At 45.8% G+C, this 18369-nt stretch overlaps 1 protein-coding gene across 1 annotated transcript; it reads left to right on the forward strand.

Annotated features, from left to right (window-relative positions):
* Window positions 1-284: 284 nt before the first annotated feature.
* On the forward strand, window positions 285-16491 carry LOC104831902 (neurotrypsin-like). The gene is made up of 15 exons (XM_010567759.1): window positions 285-356; window positions 2445-2490; window positions 3873-4109; window positions 5458-5581; window positions 6302-6477; window positions 6991-7138; window positions 7966-8144; window positions 8561-8702; window positions 9781-9983; window positions 10991-11132; window positions 11392-11597; window positions 12157-12235; window positions 12490-12612; window positions 12979-13259; window positions 14988-16491. The coding sequence occupies exons 1-15, from the start codon at window positions 285-287 to the stop codon at window positions 15296-15298; spliced, it is 2469 nt and encodes an 822-aa protein (XP_010566061.1). The 3' UTR covers window positions 15299-16491.
* Window positions 16492-18369: the final 1878 nt, after the last annotated feature.

An 18369-nucleotide genomic window follows, 5' to 3' on the forward strand; every position in this document is an offset into this window, starting at 1 on the left:
TCTCCTCTTTTTCCCCTTTCCGAGGAGAAGAAGCAAGAAGGCATGGGGAGAGGAAGGGGCAAGTGAAATTCTAAGATGCTGCCGGGAACTTTGATCCCTTCCTTCAAGTCCCTTTCCCCGCACAGAGATGGAAGAGGCTTCCAGCTCCCTCCGGTGGGGAGCGGCTAGTGCCCTGCTCCCGGGGAAACCCAGCTGCAGAGCCCGGGCGGGAGGCAGCTGCTGAGCCCGGCAGCTGAACGAGCATGTGATGCTTGAAGAAGCTTCTGCCCACTTTGCGCACAGGGATGGAGATCCCCAAAGTGCTCGGGCTCCTGGTAGAGCTCTCGAACCTGTTCTCCTGTCTCAGATGTGCGGAGGTAAGAAATGGTTATTCTTCTATCTGCTTGTAAGAAGTCACATGGCTCTTTTAACAGCCTCACTGTGAGTGGATCTTGTTATTGCTTGAGTGTGTTTTCCAAAGCGTCTAGGCAGCTGTGGTCTCTGGGAAGGGCTTGGGGAGGGATTTATTTCGTTGTGCATATGAAATTCAGAAAAGGAAACAAAGCAGGAAAGCAGGATGCACAAGGGCTTGCAGATGCTTTGGCTCCAGTTTCCTATGTTTCTCAGGCGCTGCAGTGACCCTGGCAGGAGAGATCCTTTGTTTCTGTTCTTTGCTGATTGACTGATTACCCCGATTGCTGTTGTGGACAGATGATTTATAGCCACAGGGACCTGGGGCAGTGACTGCAGCACAGGCTGTTTGCACTAAAATTTGGTGGTGGCGATGGTCAGCGTTGGGGGATTTGGTAGCTGCTGCGGGAACTGGCAGCAACTAATTTTCATTAGAAGGGAAGCATATTACTTGGATTGCAGTTCTTTCGTTTATGGTCCGTCTCCAAGAAGAGCAGGTTCAGGCTTTCATAAATAGCCTGTTATTAGTCCAACCCATCCCTCTACCACCTGCAGGCTCACATGTGCATGCAGGTCCACACTAAAAGCTAGGAGTCGGGGGACTTGGATTGTGGCTCTGTCACCTGTTTGGTGCAGTCACAAAAGTGTAGTTTAGCTCACTTTCCTCGCTTTGCAAAGAGCTTTGAGATCCTCAGATAAGTCCTTCAGCATTGTTGGTTCATAGACTATTATGTTGGGCTTCCAACGGCCTGATACATGCAGATAGATGGATTTTTGGCTGAAAAGGGTTTTTCAGTTAAATGCTGGTTTATCTGTGCATCCCCTTGTGCATACACACCTGAGATCTGATCTGCTGTTCTGAACCATGGCAGGAATTCATCTTCAATGCGCAGTGTCACATTTTGACTTCTAGAGGGTGATGCTCGAGCTTGACCGTGATTGTCAACACCCGCTGGACCATAATCATAAGCTCGATTTGAAAATGGTATCTGCCATGAGTAGGTGTCATTCTTGTCAGGTATCTATGGGAACTATCCCTGCTTATTCCAGCAGCGGATTTGGTTTAATTCCAAATTTTACTCTTCTCCTTTTCCAGGGAGAGGTGAAGCTGAGAGAAGCAAAATTTTGAAGAAAACCAGAACCATTTCCAATAGCTAGTATTCTTTATATACACACCTCCGCTCTGTGAATTACAGCTCCGTGTTCATATAAAAGTATTAGAAATGTTAATTAAAAAGTATTTAGAAATGAGGTAAACTACAAGGAGCTAGCAGAAGCATGTACAGTTTCTTCTTTTCACTCTGGGTCTGTGAAAATCTGGCACCTACCTGCACACTATGTAATGGTGTTGAGGGGAGATCCCTATCTCTCAGCCAGCAGCCAAGTTACAACCACCAAAAACACTGCCTATAAGAGGAAATGCAGTTTTGGGGCTGGACAGGATACTGGAATTCTGAGGGCTTTGTTCCATATTTTTTGTTCTTAGCTATTTAACCCCATTTGGATAATAATACCATAGGCCATATCATATTCTCACGTATTAAAACCAAAATCCTCAAAAAAACCTTGTTGTATTTTCTTCTTTAGGTGTTTCCCATGTTGTACATGGATGTTTATTACTATTTTAACAGGGATCCCTGGGGGTATCATCCTATCACGTAGATTTATCTGTTTGCTGCTGTGGCCATAGATGACTTCCCTACAAACGGAGAGAGAATGAGTGGTTATTAATTATTTTTCTTACTGGTAACAATTATTTTCTTTCCATAGGCATCTCACTCAGGCTTCCAATTCTATTGGAAAAGAACAAGCAGAACTGTAATGTAGTGCTTAGATCAAGGGTAAATCTCTGCAGGCCACTAATTCTTAATTTTGCTGTTAGTAGGAAGACCTGTGATTGGATTTGAAGAGAAGCAATGGGGAGAGTGGGGAAGAAGCTGGTTACTAGGGTGTGTTTGCCTAAAGCAGCAAAAGGCTGAGATGCTTTTAGGACATGCCCATGTTTATTTCATCGGATAATCATCTCTCTGCTTTTGCTCTGTTTCTTTTCCCAGGCTTTCCTGGGATCCCAGCCCAATAAAAACCATTTGCAGAGTGCAGGTAAGAACAAGAAGTTATTAATTCAGTCATCGGGCAGATTCTTTCCTGCAGTGGTGATCTGAGACCATAGGTACGATGAACCACTGCTACCTGGTGTTCTTCCTTTCTTTCCATAACTTCTTCCATCTTTTCTCCTGCCTCAGTGCCTGTTTATCTCCTTCCCAATATGGCCAGACCACTTTCTTTTTTTCATGTCTAATACTCTTGCAGTTCTCTACTCCTTCCACATGTTCTTTTCCTTTCATCTCTTTCTCTGCCTCAGTCTTTTTTGTATGCTCACCTTTCCTCTGCTCTAATAACTAATGAATTCTCATTCACCCCACCTCTGAGGCTTCCAGCTGATGCAAAGCACATGGTGTGTTTTCCAGACACCTACCTGTAACTGCTTCTCATTTTTATACCTTGCAGTTGACCTTCAGCTCTCACTAACACCCTCTGGGCTTGGCAGCAGCTAGAAGGCAAATGGCATGAGCAAAAGTTTCTTTGTACCCTTGCTGTTTGCCCTACGTGTCTGTATGGCAGAAGGGTTTTCTGAAAGTGTCAGCTTCTTTTTGTTTATTCAGTGAACAGAGCTATAACTGTTATCCCTTTCTGAGTCTCTCTTCCGATTTTATGGACTCTAAAAAGCTCACTCTCACAGAGTGTCTGGTTCTGGTTTCCCTCTCTGTTATTTCAGGGTCATGACCGTATTAAATTAATCGTTGAGGTTTCTTTGCATGAGATACTTCACATGGGCACTGGCCTGGAACATTGGCATCTGCACCCCCCCCCAAATAGGTTCCCTTTCCCTTCCTATACATTGGCCATGTTCAGATAAGACAGGTGATGTGCTAATGTGTATAGGGAACACACATACAATGAAATACAATGTCATTTCCCACCTGCCTACTTTATAGAATGAAATTGTAGCTAATTTTAAACACTTCTCAGTTTTGATCAATTTAGACAGGCAATTAATCTTCTAAAGAGCCTAGGATCAAATGTAAGAGTATCTAATTCAGGTGCCAAAGCAGGTGAGGAAGGAAGTGGAGGAGTGTGTGCCAGACTCAAGTGCTGCTCCAGAGTAAGTGAATACATCTATTGAAATAAACGGTAATGGGAACTGGTTCAAATTGTCTGTGTTTGGGCCCAGAGTTAACACATTTCAAAGGCCTGTCTGGGCAGTTCATGACGTTCAGATCAATTTCTTTTTTAGATAGTGTGTATTATAAACATTCTTTGAGCAGCTGCCTTGAAGAGTGGTAGAACTGTAATCAAGCAAGTAGCAATGAAGACTGCAGAGAGGGGAGGTGTTTCAGGAGATCAGCTGGTATCTCCCATATTGTCTAAGCCTCTGTGTGTGTTGCCTTAAGTGATGCTGACAGCTCCCTTCCTGTGCCCAGCATCCAGCGTGTGTGGTGTCGGACCTCTTGGGTATTACAATGGCTCGCTGGCAGTCACTGAGGCCGGAGCAGAGTGCCTCAACTGGGCAGAGTTCCCCGATTATGTTCAGCAGTACCCAGACCGTGGCTTGGGGGACCACAATCACTGCAGGAACCCAGATGGGGGAACTACACCCTGGTGCTTCTACCGGCTTGCGTCAGGGGCCATCGGCTGGGCTAACTGCGACTGTAATCAAGGTAAGGACTGCTGCGTGTCTCTGCCGGCACCCGGAGTGGGTGCACGGTCTCAGGGGGCTCAGGCCAGAAATGCGTGCTGCGCAGACTTGCAAGCAGCAGGTGGGACACCCTGTGAAAGAAGTGTAGTACAATAGCTGTCCCAAATTGTCGAAATAGTTAGGACTAGACACTAGCCTGTGTGGGAGAAGAACGTCTGTATACAGCAGGGGGTGGATTTAAGCTGCTGTAGTCATAATGCCTTGTATAGATGTTTTTATTCTCATACAAGGAAACTTTTTTTTTTGCTGTTAACTTACGCCACTTTGAAAACAGTTTAAGATATGTGGAAAACAACCCACTCCTGCTCCTTAAGTGTCCATATCAGAACTCTCCTCATGTAAGCGTAGCAGTTCAAATATAACAAGGAAGAATCTTCTGTGGCTAGCTTTGTAAATCTTCGGTGGCAAGGTAGGTCATAAGCTTGCTTTAAAATTCCTTGCAGTGCTGACAAAAGGACTGCTGCTTACTTTGAGGCATGCAAGGGAGCTGAGCTCTCTCAATACACTGACTCCAGCGCAACATTCTTGAAAACATTTTGTTTGGCCTCCTGTTTTCTGACCTTCTTCGCTTTTCCCACATTTTGCAGAACAGATGAAATACCAGTTTAATAAACAAAAGGAAAAAGTCTTTCCCCTTGCCAGTGGAAGTGCTTTCAAAGATGGATTCATTAAAGTGAAGGATACAAGTGTAGCTGTGCTGCATGCCTGCATTGAGGTACTAGAGACAGAAGGTGTAGCCTTCTCCCAATACATAAGTGAGTGAGGAGATGTGCTTTCTAAACAGTGGTAGGTGTTTGTGGTGCAGTGGGAATTGAAAGGGCATTTACATGGCACTTGCTTTTCTTGGAGAAATTAAAGAGGATTCACCTGCTGTTACTGAACATCTAGCTGTAGCAACAGTGACTCTCATAGGTGAGGTGGCCAATCGAAACTAAATCAGTGGAGTGTTAGAAGGAATTAGAGAGCCTGCCATTTCCATACATCTTTTCAAGGCAGCATGTAAAATAATCCCCATTTCACAGAAGGAGAATCCAGGAGCTGTGGCAGAAGCCAAGTTTCCTGCCGATATTACCATGGATTTGAAAAGAACGTAGCACCAGCCATCCTCCTGAGCAGCCGTTGCTGGAACTGGGAAGGTGACATGTCCCATGCTTCTTCACTCAAGTCACTTCAGTGACAGCATCAGCAAAACAAGGATGGGAGAAGCCAAGTGCAGTTCAGCTCAGCTACATGCAAGTCCAAGACTGGCTGACTTGCTAGTCTGAAACATCCATCAGAAGATAGCTTTTTTTTTCTCTCTCTTTTGGAAGGTGCTGTGCGGTTAGCTGAAGATAATAGTGTGGAGCTGTACTTCAATGGACTCTGGGGCACCATCTGTGCTGACCACTGGACTGACTGGGATGCCAGCGTTGTCTGCAGGCAACTAGGTCTCAGGTGGGAACCTCAGTCTAACTGCAAGAGTTACATGCTCATGTGGCCTTTGAAAGAACAGCCCCTGTGGTTACAGTCCCTCTAGTGTAGTGCTGGGGGAGAGGAGTTCATTTTGTGGGCTCATTTCCCACTTGCCAGGGTCCTTTTGTACTGTTTTCTTTACATGGCTATGCCCATCCCCAATCAGCATTTGCAAGATTTTTTTGAAACAGTAGTTTGTACTTGGTGCTCCAGACTATGATGAGTGAGCTGTGAGATCGTATTCCCTTTTTAGTATTACCAGCTGGAGTTACTGTAATAATCTAATAGAAATTTTGAGAGCATGAACCCTCCTTGGGAATCTGGGATTTGGACCTTCAAGATTCCAAACAGCAAGGAGATAAGGACCACAGAGGAGGAAGAAGGTGATTCAGATATTTGGATGTTTGAGTCTGTTGATGGGTTTGTTCACCACTCTCAAACGAGGGTGCCATTTCTGACCAGATCAACTCCTCTACAGTAAGTAGGAAGACAAAATGGGTTAGATGGTAGGAATTGCTTTGTGTTTGCTTGTGCTTTCCCATTAGACTGTAAATGGACACCCCTCTATGCACTCCTAATCAACTGGGCTCACTGGGATGTGAAATGGCACAGTTGGACTGGAGAGTCACAAGAACTGAGGGGAACTCGTAAGTCAAGCAGTGCTATGGCATTTCCATTGCTCTGTTGTGTTCTCTGTTCCAGTGAGATCGGCACAGCTGGGAAGAAGAGTCATCTCAGACTGTGGCCTGTTCCCCTGCACCTGCAGTCAGCAAACTGCCATGGGGATGAGAAAGCCCTGCTGCAGTGTGGCTATCGGGAGGCTGTGTCAGGAGCTTGTAACCAGGGGAGTGCCATGGTAACCTGTGTCCCTCCAGAAGGTAAATCTGCAGAAGAGGTTTGCTCCCTGTTTCTTGCATTAGTGTTGCTGATAAGATGTAAAATCTAAGGTCATGAAGCTGTGGAGAGCAAATCATTGGAGCATGTTCTTTTTTCACCTGCTATACAGGTGGTTATCTTCCTTCCAGTGGAAAATTATCCATCCTTTCCCAATCCTAAATACTCAGAGTGGGCATACTTCTACAATCACTGAAAGATGGCTGTTGCTTATGACCGTATCCCCTTTTTATCAAACCAGGTTTTTGTCTGCAGGCAGCAAAGTCTTAGTCACCGTAGCAGCCAGTTAAAGAGCCATCCCTGGACCAGCAGTACCCCATACTGTGGGCTGCAATCACAATGCTTCTGGGGGGTCTAGAGGGGAGGATGTGGTAGGGTGGGATGAAAGCATCCCAAGAGCTCCTCTGGCTGGTGAATGGTTCTACACCCTGAACTGCTGGATGTGCTTTGTCTCTTTCTTGTTCTGCTGTGCTCTCTTTCCCTTTCTTGAAGCACAGGTGTTGGTGCCCCACTGCGTTTAGTTGGGGGAAAGGAGAGCTTTGAAGGGCGAGTGGAGGTTTACCATGATGGCAAGTGGGGTACCATCTGTGATGACCAGTGGGATGACCGGGATGCTGAAGTGGTCTGCAGGCAGCTGGGACTCAGGTAATTTCCCCGTTGTATGTCACAGAGTGGTAATAGAAGTAGGTAGAACAAAGAACATGAAAACATGTCCCTTCACTATAGTACCAGCCCTTTCTATGAGAGGTATACAGAAACCCTGGGAAAGATAATTCTGGACTGATCATCCTATAAAGGGATTTTGTACTTAATTCCTGTCAGTCTTATGGGTTTATGCTGTGAAAAAAAGAGTTGGTGCATCCCTATCTAAGGTTTGTTTGTGTTTATCCCTGTTCATTATTTTTGCACACATGTCCTAATGCAAATCTTCTTGGCCTCAGTGATAACTTGTCATGGTGATTTTCATACATGAAATGCAGTTGCTTACTTGGTTAAGTTTAAACACCTCCAGTTTCACTGACTGCTCTTATCCTCTTCAAACAGGAAAGCAAGAGATCACCTCATTCTCCTGTGTGCCATTCAGTGCTCAACATGGGAGCTGTTGTATACTGAGCATTCTTGAAAATCACAGCAGTACAGAATTGTTTAAAATAGATGATTCAAATTTGAGATCCCTCAAACTTTGGGAGTTTTGCCTGTTACTGAGATTGAAACATCATTGTCCTCAGAACTCACCAGGTGTCTGAACAGTTCATGTTGCAGGCACTTTTTTTTGTTATGTGTTGGAAGGTCTCGTTACAAAACTTTCTAACAGATTTTGGTTAACAGTTGGCAACACCACTGTATCAGAAATACAGATTATCTATGGGAGGACACTGACCTAGCATAGGAGAGTGCCTGTGCAAGGCAGAATCTGAGGGCACAAGACTGTGACCTTCCTTACTGAGCATATGTATCTGTAATGTTTGCAGTGGGAGCGCAAAAGCGTTGTCGTGGGCTCACTATGGGCAGGGATCTGGCCCAATCCTGCTGGATGAGGTGGAGTGCTCAGGCAATGAACTCTCACTTGACCAGTGCAAGAAGAGTGACTGGGGACAGCAAAACTGTGACCACATTGAAGATGCTAGCATCTCCTGTGACCCTTTCACAGGTACAGATCTACGGCTCTATGCCAGTCAGATGTGGCCGGTCTTACTCCCATATTACGTGGCTTGCTCAGCAGATAACCCCCCTGCTTCAGGATCCTGCAGGTCTTCTATGTATGGCTCCCACAAGGGCTGCCATAAATGGAGGCAGAGAGCAAGCAGCAGGTGGGAGTGGATCAGAGCCAAGCTTGGTGGTGTTCCCATGGCTTTCCACAGGTGGCATGGAAAGGCTGAGGTGAATCCTCCCCTGACAGATGGACATGTTTGAGAGCAATGAATGTTTGGGTTTTTGAGTACCTACAGATATCTGTGTCGTTGGTTTCTCTCACTCATGGGCTGTACAGAGACTTCAGCAGTGGGCTCAGGCTGTTTCTTTTCTCCCCTGCTGAGTGCTGACCTTTCCTTCTCCCACCCTTTGCAGAGGGCACTGTCAGGCTGGCTGGTGGCCGCAGCCCCAGCGAAGGCAGGGTAGAAGTTTATTACAACGGAGACTGGGGCACAGTATGTGATGATGGCTGGACAGACCTTGGTGCCCAGGTGGTCTGCAGGCAGCTGGGCTTCAGGTAGGACTGAGAGTGTGTGTAGTGTCTGTGCTTCCTAATTTCAAGGATTAGATTCCATCACCCTTCACTGGGATAGGCTGGACCTTAATCCTTCAATGCTTTCTTTGTTAGAAGGGTTATTACCATTATACAGCTTTATTCAGGAAAGATTAATAGGTACCCACATCCTTTCCAATGGGGGGGAATCTGTATTATCTCTTGCCTCAGCCTGTTTTGAAAGCAGATAATGGGCTTGATACTGTCTTTATGAACCCCTCACCAGAAAGCTCTCTTAACACTCCTTAAATTTGCGTGTGTTTCTCAGCACTGCCACCCTCTCTGCTCTGCCAGCTAAACGGTATCACCCATCTGCTCTCTCAGCTAAATGTATCACCTGCTTCAGCAGTTGAAGGAAGACCATCAGGGCAAAAAAGAGTAGTAGTAGGGATTTTTGTAATGCTTTTCTTTCAGCCTGTTGCTGAACTGTCGTCCCTCCAGGTATGAGTTTGAGGAAGATTTAAAATCAGGATACTGTAGTCTTGGAGCCAGTAAAGTGTTTTTTGTGTGTGGATTTTTTAATATGATTAGGGTATCTTTGTAAAATTTTAGCTTTATAGACTGAAAAAAAGACTGAACTAAATTCTTGTCTTCGAGTTCAGCTGCATACTGTGTTTGTCATCTCTTGCAGTGCCTAAATGTTTGCAGCTTTCTGCATTTCAATTCCAGGTAGATGCTTCCTATAAAAAGAAGTAGAATTACTTAAATGCTGATATTTTTGATGCCTCCTCTGCTAGCCCATCCCCAGATTGATGTACCTGGTGTCATGTCTGCAAAGCAGCATCTGTGGTATATCTGTCCCTTTGACCAGACACTAGAAAATGAACTGGTCTGAGCTGGCCACCCCGAAAACTGAAGCTGGCAAGATGTGCAAGCTGCTTGATTGCCATCCTGTGTGTCACTGAGTGGTTTAGGTCAGGAGGCCACCGATATCACAGCTGGGCTCTGCAGGGGAGTTTTCCTTTGAGTCTGAGCTTGGGTCCCTCTGTGGGATTAATGAGTTTTAATGAATCTGATGTTACGTTCTGTTTCCTTCCACTAGTGGTCCTGCTACCCTGGCCTCTGAAGGGGACTATGCTGCTGGCCAAGGCTTTATCTTACTGGATGATGTGGCTTGTGCGGGGACAGAGCTGTCCCTCCTGGACTGTCCCCACAGCAACTGGGGGCAGCATGACTGCTCACACGCTGAGGATGTGGGAGTCCGCTGTTCCCCAGAGAGCAACACAGTCATGGATGGCAGCCTGGGTAATTCACCTTGCCCCTTGCCCTGGACAGTGGGGAAGTGTCACCTGCTGATCTGTTCCTTTGGAAGGTCTGGCAGATGTGGGATTTTTCCCTGTGCTGTTCCAGTCAGGAGGCTGCTTTTTGAGAACTCCTACGAATGAGCCCTGGCTCTTTTGGGGCAGAGCCACAGAGCTGTGGTTCCACCAGACGTATGGCCAGAACTGCAGAGAAACTGAAACTGGAGAGAATTGTGTTGGCAGTCTCTAAAACAAACCTGAGGGGCTGAGGAATGGTGGCTGCCTTAGTGTGCCATTGCTCACCGACGAGATGCTTCAGCCCTGTGTCTGTGGGAACACAGGACCCCTTTAACTAGACCCTTTAGGAAAATGGTATAGTTACATTAGTGTCACACCTTGCCAAGATAAGAGGACTTCTGATGCAAGGGGCTGTTGTGTGGAAATTTGCACTCTCCTGTGTGGATGGCACACTTTTAATTAAAATTGTGAATGTATTTCAAGTTAGCATAATTTCCTCATTTATATGAGGCCTGATACTCTCCCCTTTCCCTACTACAGGAGACTTTTTCCATTTTGTCAGACAATTTTTTATTGAAATAGATGGCATCCAATTTTTTTTGTTTTTCCTGGATGTAGAAATCTTCTCTTGCTTGGAATAATGTAATAGGTTTATGATTTAATGGATCTCTTTCGCAGGCATGTTTAAGCTTGTCCACTCTTGCCTCAGGAGTTAATAACTCTCCTTCTGTTCTTGTTCTCCTCTTTACTCAGCTTTCAGAATACGATCCACTAATGATTTCCAGTATGTATTAAATAAATTAATAGCTATGTAGTCTTCTGATTCAGCACAGAAGTGAAATGTCTTCATATAGAAACACTCCTGTTTTTCTTTTTTCTTTTTTTTTAAGCTTATTGATATCTGGGATTCATCTTTTCCTATAGAACCCAAGTTCTGGGCACTTCACTTTCTGGTGCTTTTGCTTGCAGTGACCCACATGTTTTCTCCTGCAGGGCCTCCTGTGCGGCTGGTGGATGGAGAAAGCACCAAGGAGGGACGGGTTGAGGTATTCCTGAATGGGCAGTGGGGCAGTGTCTGTGATGATGGCTGGACAGACAGAGATGCTGCAGTGGTTTGCAGGCAACTGGGATTCAGGTAAGAGGTCTGGTACATGCATCTTACAGATCCAAACAGCTCTCAGGGGAATTGCTTCTTTCTGGACCTCTTTCTGGGGGCTTCATTTCTTAGTTTTGGCATACCCACCTATGCATGAGGGAGTAGGGTCCTATTCTTACTGTACTACTGTCTGTGTGTGGAGTGACACATAAATACTATTTCTCTTAAAATGTGCTGGTCCATCAGGTTCACCTGCCTCCTGCTTACTGCAGATTAGCCATCCTCTCTCTACTTGCAGTGGTACAGCAAAAGCCAGGGCAATGGCTTATTTTGGTGAAGGCCATGGGCCCATCCATCTCGACAACATAGAATGCAGTGGCACAGAGCACACCCTGGGGCAATGTGTCAGGCCTGACACCGGGATTCACAGCTGCTGGCACAGTGAGGATGCTGGTGTGATTTGTGACTATGTGGAAGAGAAGGTCCAAGATATCAGGAGAACAGGTGACATGCCCATTTCTTCTATACAGAAAACTGGAGCTCCAATTGTAGGATCTCTACACGCTTTTATGCTTTTTCCCTGTAGTTCTTCTCTTTGGCTGAAACTTTACCTACAAAATAAGCATGTCCTGTCCTGCACCTCCTACTTTTTCCTTGTTTTCATTGTCTCTTCTTAGGAGCACAGGGTGCTCCAGACTAGTCTGAGGAGCTCCACCCATGTCAGGCCTTTGAGCCTGCAGAACTTCCCTGCAGCCAAGTCACCATACCTTTCTTTAGAGCAGTAACCATGAGCAAACTTTGGGGTTTAGAGTACTGAGGAAATAGCTGTAGAGGTCCCATTCCTGGCATAAGACTACACATACTGCAGGTAAGGACCTCCACCAAAACTGAGGAAATCTATGGGATCAAATCTTCTATGAATTCCATATGTACAACACAATGCAGTCAACTGCCATGAGGATTAATGCCCTCAGGGAAGGCAAATGGTATTTGGCTCTATGAAAGCAATTGTTGATACTTAAGCTGAAAGTATCTACCCAACTGCTCTAACTTTGCTGTGCAGATCCAGAGTCTGGTGTGTGTGGGATGCGTCTGCTTCACCGTCGCAAGAAAAGAATCATAGGTGGAAACAAGTCTCTGAGGTACTACCCTGTAATTGCTGGGAAAGCCAGAACTGGTTCCAGCTTTCCTACAGGCTCTGGAAATAGCCTGGCAAATGCTGAGTACATTAACACATTTTCACTGGTGATTTTTGAACTTGATTTGAACCAGTGGGCCTATCTAGGGAAGAATTCACACCAGCTGAGCCCGAATGGGACAGAGCAGATGGGAAAAGAGGAAAACAGCTCCCATGTGTCCCCACGTGACACCTCTTATTCCTCTGTTTCTTCTTCAGAGGCGGTTGGCCATGGCAGGCCTCACTACGGTTGAAGGGTTTTCGTCGAGATACTCGTTTATTGTGCGGAGCAACACTGATCAGCAGCTGCTGGGTAGTGACTGCAGCCCACTGCTTCAAAAGGTGTGTTTGAATGAGGAGCCCCGAGGGACGCTCAATGATGAACAAGATAACCTTATACAAGGTTATCCTCCCAGCCCAGTGGAACCACATGAGCAAAGTTTCTAAACCAAGACCTTCAGGTTATGATGTGTGTGATCTTGGAGCACTTACAGGGAAGAGACAATATAGGTTTGGTTTATCCTTCACTATTTACACCTGCCCTCTTAACTTTGAGGCTTTACAACTTAAAGGGAACCAGCATTTTGCCATTCTACAGTGCTTTTATCAATTTGTGAGGAGGTGGTTCAGTCTCACAGCAACTGAGACTTGTGTGAGTCTGTTTCCCCCTTAGTAGGAGTATCAAGATCTTGAATCTCTTTTTTCCAGGTTTGGTGTTGATGTGCGGCACTACCTGCTGCGGGTGGGCGATTACCACACAGGCGTGAAGGATGAGTTTGAGAGGGAGCTGCCCGTGGAGCGGATTGTCCTCCACAGGAACTACTGGGCCGGCAGCAATGATAATGACATAGCCCTGGTCCGGATGCAGGGCAGAGAGGGGCACTGTCTCTCCCTCAATCGCCACGTTCTGCCTGTCTGCCTGCCCAACAGGAAAGAGAAGTCTGACATCAACAGGCAAGCCTGCATCATCTCTGGCTGGGGAGACACAGGTGAGTGACGGGGCTTTGAGGGGCAAGAAAGGTGGGGGAGCCTGGGTTCAGAAGCCTACATGGGCCATTAATTTATGTCTGCACAACTCAAGGCCATGTTCTTAATGCTCCTATTGTCTGTGCCAGTGCATGGTGTTAGGGAGCGGGGAGGTGAGGTGATTTTTGTGTCATTGTGTTTTCTTCTGACATTGAGGCTTCTTCAGCCTGCCGATGGTGGAAGTTTTGGTTGCTATAGCATGCCTCTGAAGCTGTGGGAGAGAACAATGCTGCCATTTGGCCATAGTCCCCTCTTTCTTCCCCTTTCTACACACGTTTGCCCGCAGCAGACCCCTTAGGCAGCAGCCTGTGCAGAGCTGGTGTACAAAGCCTATGGGAGGGCCCCATGTTTCCATGACCTCCTGCCTTCTTCGTGATACTGTAGTAGTGAAGTGGGGGCTTAGAGGTGGAAGGAATCTCTCTCAGACTACCTTGCTTGATCTCCCTGGATATTGTTGCAGGGACAGCTGGGCTCTGAGGCTGGTTTCTGCACTAGGTTCGAGACAGCCTGTACCTGTCCTTTTGCAGCACATTGCTATGGAGCTTCCTAGGTAAAAGGGAGCAGGAAATATTCTAGAAAGTATTCATTATTAAATACTTAACTCTCTCAAGGTGATGTTTTAAATTGCTGGACTTGGTGGAGTCCTGACATGGATGCATTAGCAAGGCTTGGAGACAGCTATAAACTCTAAACAAAGCTTTATAACTGTCTGTCCAGTCCTCCCCCGATTTGAGGATCAGAGATGCAATGCAGGGCTTGGGGCAGGGAGGCCTTTCTGGGGCTGCTGTGGCTGGAGCAAAGCCATGTGTTCAGAAAGACTTGCTGCCAAAAGGCAAATAGCCCTGGGAGCTTGTCTGTTGATTTTGGACTTACCCATCCTTCCCAGCTGTTCCCCTAGCCATTACCCCAAGTGTTTAACTGCAAGTATACATTTGCCTTTGGAGTCAGTTGTGCCACATGCACGTGTCACTTTGGGGTGTCTGGGGCGGATCAAGGAGGAACTTGGCCATGTAACTTCCTTAAGCTGTACTGGGGCTTAATGGCTAGAATCCCTTCCACCCCCCAAACCCGGCTTTCCCAGTGAGAGGGGCAGTTACCTACTACCTTGTGAACTTACCATAAACCTTGGGCACAGAAAGGTCACACTCTAATATAGCATGTGAACCTTATGTTCTGAGCAAGTCTGGGGTAATAAAGAGATTTGAGCAAATAAAGACAAATCTGGCTGGCCAAAGATGACATGACCTCCCTTTGAATAATATTTGGATGCCTCTGAAACATCTTCCAAAACTTCTCTGAGGATTGAGCACTTTACAAATATTACTGCATTTATTCTCTTGAGAAAAAAACACTGTCCTGTTTTACAGAGGAGGAAATGGAGGCTCAGAGAGGTGAAACAAATTGAACGAGGTTCAAGTTACTTGTTGGCAGAACCAGGAGTAAGACATCCTTTGATCTAACCTTTTTTTCCAACCTCTTCCCCATTTCTTTGATCTTACAGCTCTTTTTTGTGGGCTGGCTTGGCAGCACTGTTTTCTGAAGCTCTGGTGGCTCAGAGATGCTGAGCTTGGCCTATTTCTGTGCCGCAGTCTTGTCATGAAATGTACAAATATCTGGTTTTGTGCGGAGCGCCAGTGCTCTAGGTCACTGCAGTTGTCTGTACGTGAATTGGTCTGGCTGGTGTGTTCCAGGGAAGTCCTACTCGAGAACTCTGCTGCAGGGGTTGGTGCCTCTTCTTCCACGGGGAGACTGTGAGGTCCGTTATGGGCAGAAGTTCACTAACCGCATGATTTGTGCTGGGAACCTCTCAGAAGACAAACGGGTGGACAGCTGCCAAGGTGACAGCGGCGGGCCACTCATGTGTCAGAGGTCAAACGGACGCTGGATCATTTTGGGGATCACTTCCTGGGGTTACGGCTGTGGTCGGAAGGACTCCCCCGGTGTGTACACAAAGGTCAGCAAATATGTACCCTGGATCAAGAAAGTGACCAAGCTAAAATGAAAATGTCTGAGCTCTAGGAACTTCAGCATATGGTCCTTTTGCCCTGCAGCAGCAGAAGGCTGTGGCTTCTAGCCTGTGACTGATGGAGAATTATTTTGTTGTTGGACACTGGGAAAAGACTTTAATGTAGAGCTGGGAGAAAACCAGCTATGGCTGATTTTTTAAAGTCTTTGGTCCATAATCTCTGAGCAGAGAAAGCAGGTGCACACTGGTAAGAATGATAAGTCTATGTTGTTCTGACTACCTGAGCACTGTAATGGAATCACACTTGTTCCTTTGCCCTGGCACACAGAAATTGTAGAAGTGGAGAGATACCTGCCTCTGTAAATCTGTTCCTGTTTTTGTATGTTTGCACAGTTGAAAAATGCTGCAAGGAGAGGTAAGATGCTTGGAAGATGGCACCAGGTGCTGGCATAGTGGAAGTCTTCAGATATTTTTTCATAACAGCTCTCTTCAGTTCCAGGAATCAGAAGTTTTGAGCTGAGCTGAGGAACAGGCCAACAGTTGGGGTTTTTTCCTTCCCTGTTATATCTCTAGGGGGAACCTTTTCTCTTCTGAATAGTAGGTCTGCTCCCATATGATCCCTTTAAAGTGGTTGTCCCTGCTAAGAGATGCCTGCCCCTCCTGCTGTAACCCTCTATCACACATTTCCAGCTGCCAGATGCTATGGTTTTATTGCTGCTTTCTCACTATGGTGGTTCTTTTGTGTTTAGGTTTGTTTTCTTTTTCCTTAAAGCAGCATCTCCTACAATTGGTTGTTGGTGTGAGAGTAAATCTTCATTTTTAAGAGACAATAGCTTTCTTGCCCTCATGATTACTACGAAGAACTTAAAATGTGACCTCAAAAGGCTGAATAGACATATTATTTTTCTTTAAATCCAAATGTAATGTTAATCTCAAACATTCAGGTGTCAAATCATGATTTAACAGCACTGCAGAGTCTTTCTCTTGATACCTTTTTCAATATAGTTATTAGCTGCCCTTTATTTGTGATGTTAGTCTTTAATATCTCTGTGTTCACAGTTCTTCCATGAAACATGGAAATACTCCTGGGGTATAGATACACCTCAAGCAAATTACTCACTCCTTGTATAAAACATAAGTGTGCTACAAAGCAGCTTCCTGCTTTCCTGAAGTGTGTCCTATTCTTGCAACCTCTGAGCTATGCTTCCTCTCTTCTCTTCTTTGCACTATTTCTCTTTTCATTCCTCTCAGTGGGAGTAAACTGGCTTAACTCGAGGGTATGCAAGCACTGCCATCAATCTGTAGTTCTCAGCCTGAACAGAAATAATGCTGAGAGAAATCAGGGGTTATTGAATACTTCAACTCCTTCCTTCCCTCTCATCCAAACAAATGAACAGTTTCCTCTTAGGCCTTATGCACTCTTGTAAGTTAATTTATTATTCTTGAGTAGGTAGAAAAATATAAAAATAGACAGAAGGGCTAAGTGCATTAACAGTTGTGCAGTGCACAGTGTCTTCTCACTGTGTATAGACAAGCCAGAGAGAAGACAGGTCTGCTCAGGAGCAGGGGCAGTAAGCTTTGATGTATAACCAAGGACCCAAACATAGAGTAATAATACAGGATGGGACACATGGAACTTGCGCCAGATGTGCATGTTTTGGGTTCACTCATGTGCTGCAGGATATGCAGTGACTGGGTCAGGCACTGGCCTGCTGTTTAGAAGGTCTGCACTCAAGGCACTAATGTATTCGGTACCTAGGTATTACCAAGGCAAGAAGAGAAGGCAGAGCATAGCCTGTGGATTAGCATGTCATATTACAGGGCATGTGGTGACAAAGTCCTAGAAATTGCCTTGGATTCAATAAGTAGCGATTGCCTAAAGGTTTAATTTGTCTTCTATAAAACAGCTTAATGTAAAAGTGCTGACCTGGCTAGGTGGCTGATTTTTGTGTTTGAAAGCTGAACTAAGCAGTTCCATTATAGGGATTATAGGATAGTTGGGCTACCAATGTTGCAAAGGACTGTTTAAAGATCCTGCTTGGAAACTTTATTTTAAAAAAAGAATTGTAGGAATCTTTAAAACATGCAATGTCAGAACCCCTGCAAACTGGCCTTTGAGACAGATCTGATCTGTTTGTGCTTTTTCTCTAGGGGCTAAATGTCTGCAGTGCAGCTTGTGCTGATAACCCTGTTTGAAGCGTGAGGCTTGATCCTTTGGCAGCACTATGCTTGGCTCCACGCTGGCTGTGTTGTCCTACAGCTGCTGGCAGAGCGTCCCTAAGACGCAAGCTGCAGACTGCTCCTTATCTCCCAGGAATTACAATGACAGGAGGACTGAGGGCAATTGTGTCACAGACCTCTGGTCCTGTGGGGGATTAAATGCCAAGTTCCACACTGGCAGCAACAGTACCTGTCTGGGAAACGTGGAGGGATTTGGCTTTTACCTTCAGCCTCCCCCAAGCCAGCATGCTACAGCAGCTCAAATGGAGTTTCTGTGCCTTGGGTGCTGTCACATCTGTAGTTTACCCTGGTTTGATCTTTCACTTTATAGCCATAACCCCAACAGGCATCAAAACACCCAAAGGATTGAAGCTATGAGGTTATTTCCCTAAGCCTGTTCATCTGGTTGCCATTCAGAAGTTAGAATAAATTACCATGTAACACGAGTGAGACGCAGGCCTGGCATTTTCTTCTGAAATTCCCATGTTATAGTTAAAAATATTTCTTTCTCCTAGATCTTGTCACCATGAAAGCTGTGAGAATCCTTGTAATTAACATCCTTTGAGTCCTGCATGAGCCAGGAGGAGGGAAGGAAGTATCCAATCTCCTTTGCCTACTTTTACACCTTACTGTACTGGTACTGTAGGCAAACCTGCCAATACTCTCCTGAATTATCCTGACCTGTTTCAGAGAACCACTGTTGCTCTTTACTGTTTAAAGTGGGACCATGGCCCAAGCCAAACTCATGTGCTTTGCCACCGAGTCTTACTGGAACTGCCTGGCTGGATGAGAGGCACTCAGCCGCCCTAGGACTGTATTTTGTACCTAATGTTGGCCAGCAGCAGATGTTTCGAAGGATAGTACGTGTGAGTTTGTAGTGAACAAGT

Source organism: Haliaeetus leucocephalus, unplaced genomic scaffold (assembly GCF_000737465.1).
Source record: "Haliaeetus leucocephalus isolate CR32 unplaced genomic scaffold, Haliaeetus_leucocephalus-4.0 Scaffold229, whole genome shotgun sequence".
NCBI lineage: Eukaryota > Metazoa > Chordata > Aves > Accipitriformes > Accipitridae > Haliaeetus > Haliaeetus leucocephalus.

Bases quoted from the DNA above. Each gene is read 5' to 3' on its own strand.
- LOC104831902 (XM_010567759.1), top strand. From the start codon at position 285: ATGGAGATCCCCAAAGTGCTCGGGCTCCTGGTAGAGCTCTCGAACCTG. The intron at 2,491-3,872 runs GTAAGAACAAGA...TCCTGTGCCCAG, and splicing joins AAACCATTTGCAGAGTGCAG to CATCCAGCGTGTGTGGTGTC. The intron at 8,145-8,560 runs GTACAGATCTAC...CACCCTTTGCAG, and splicing joins CTCCTGTGACCCTTTCACAG to AGGGCACTGTCAGGCTGGCT.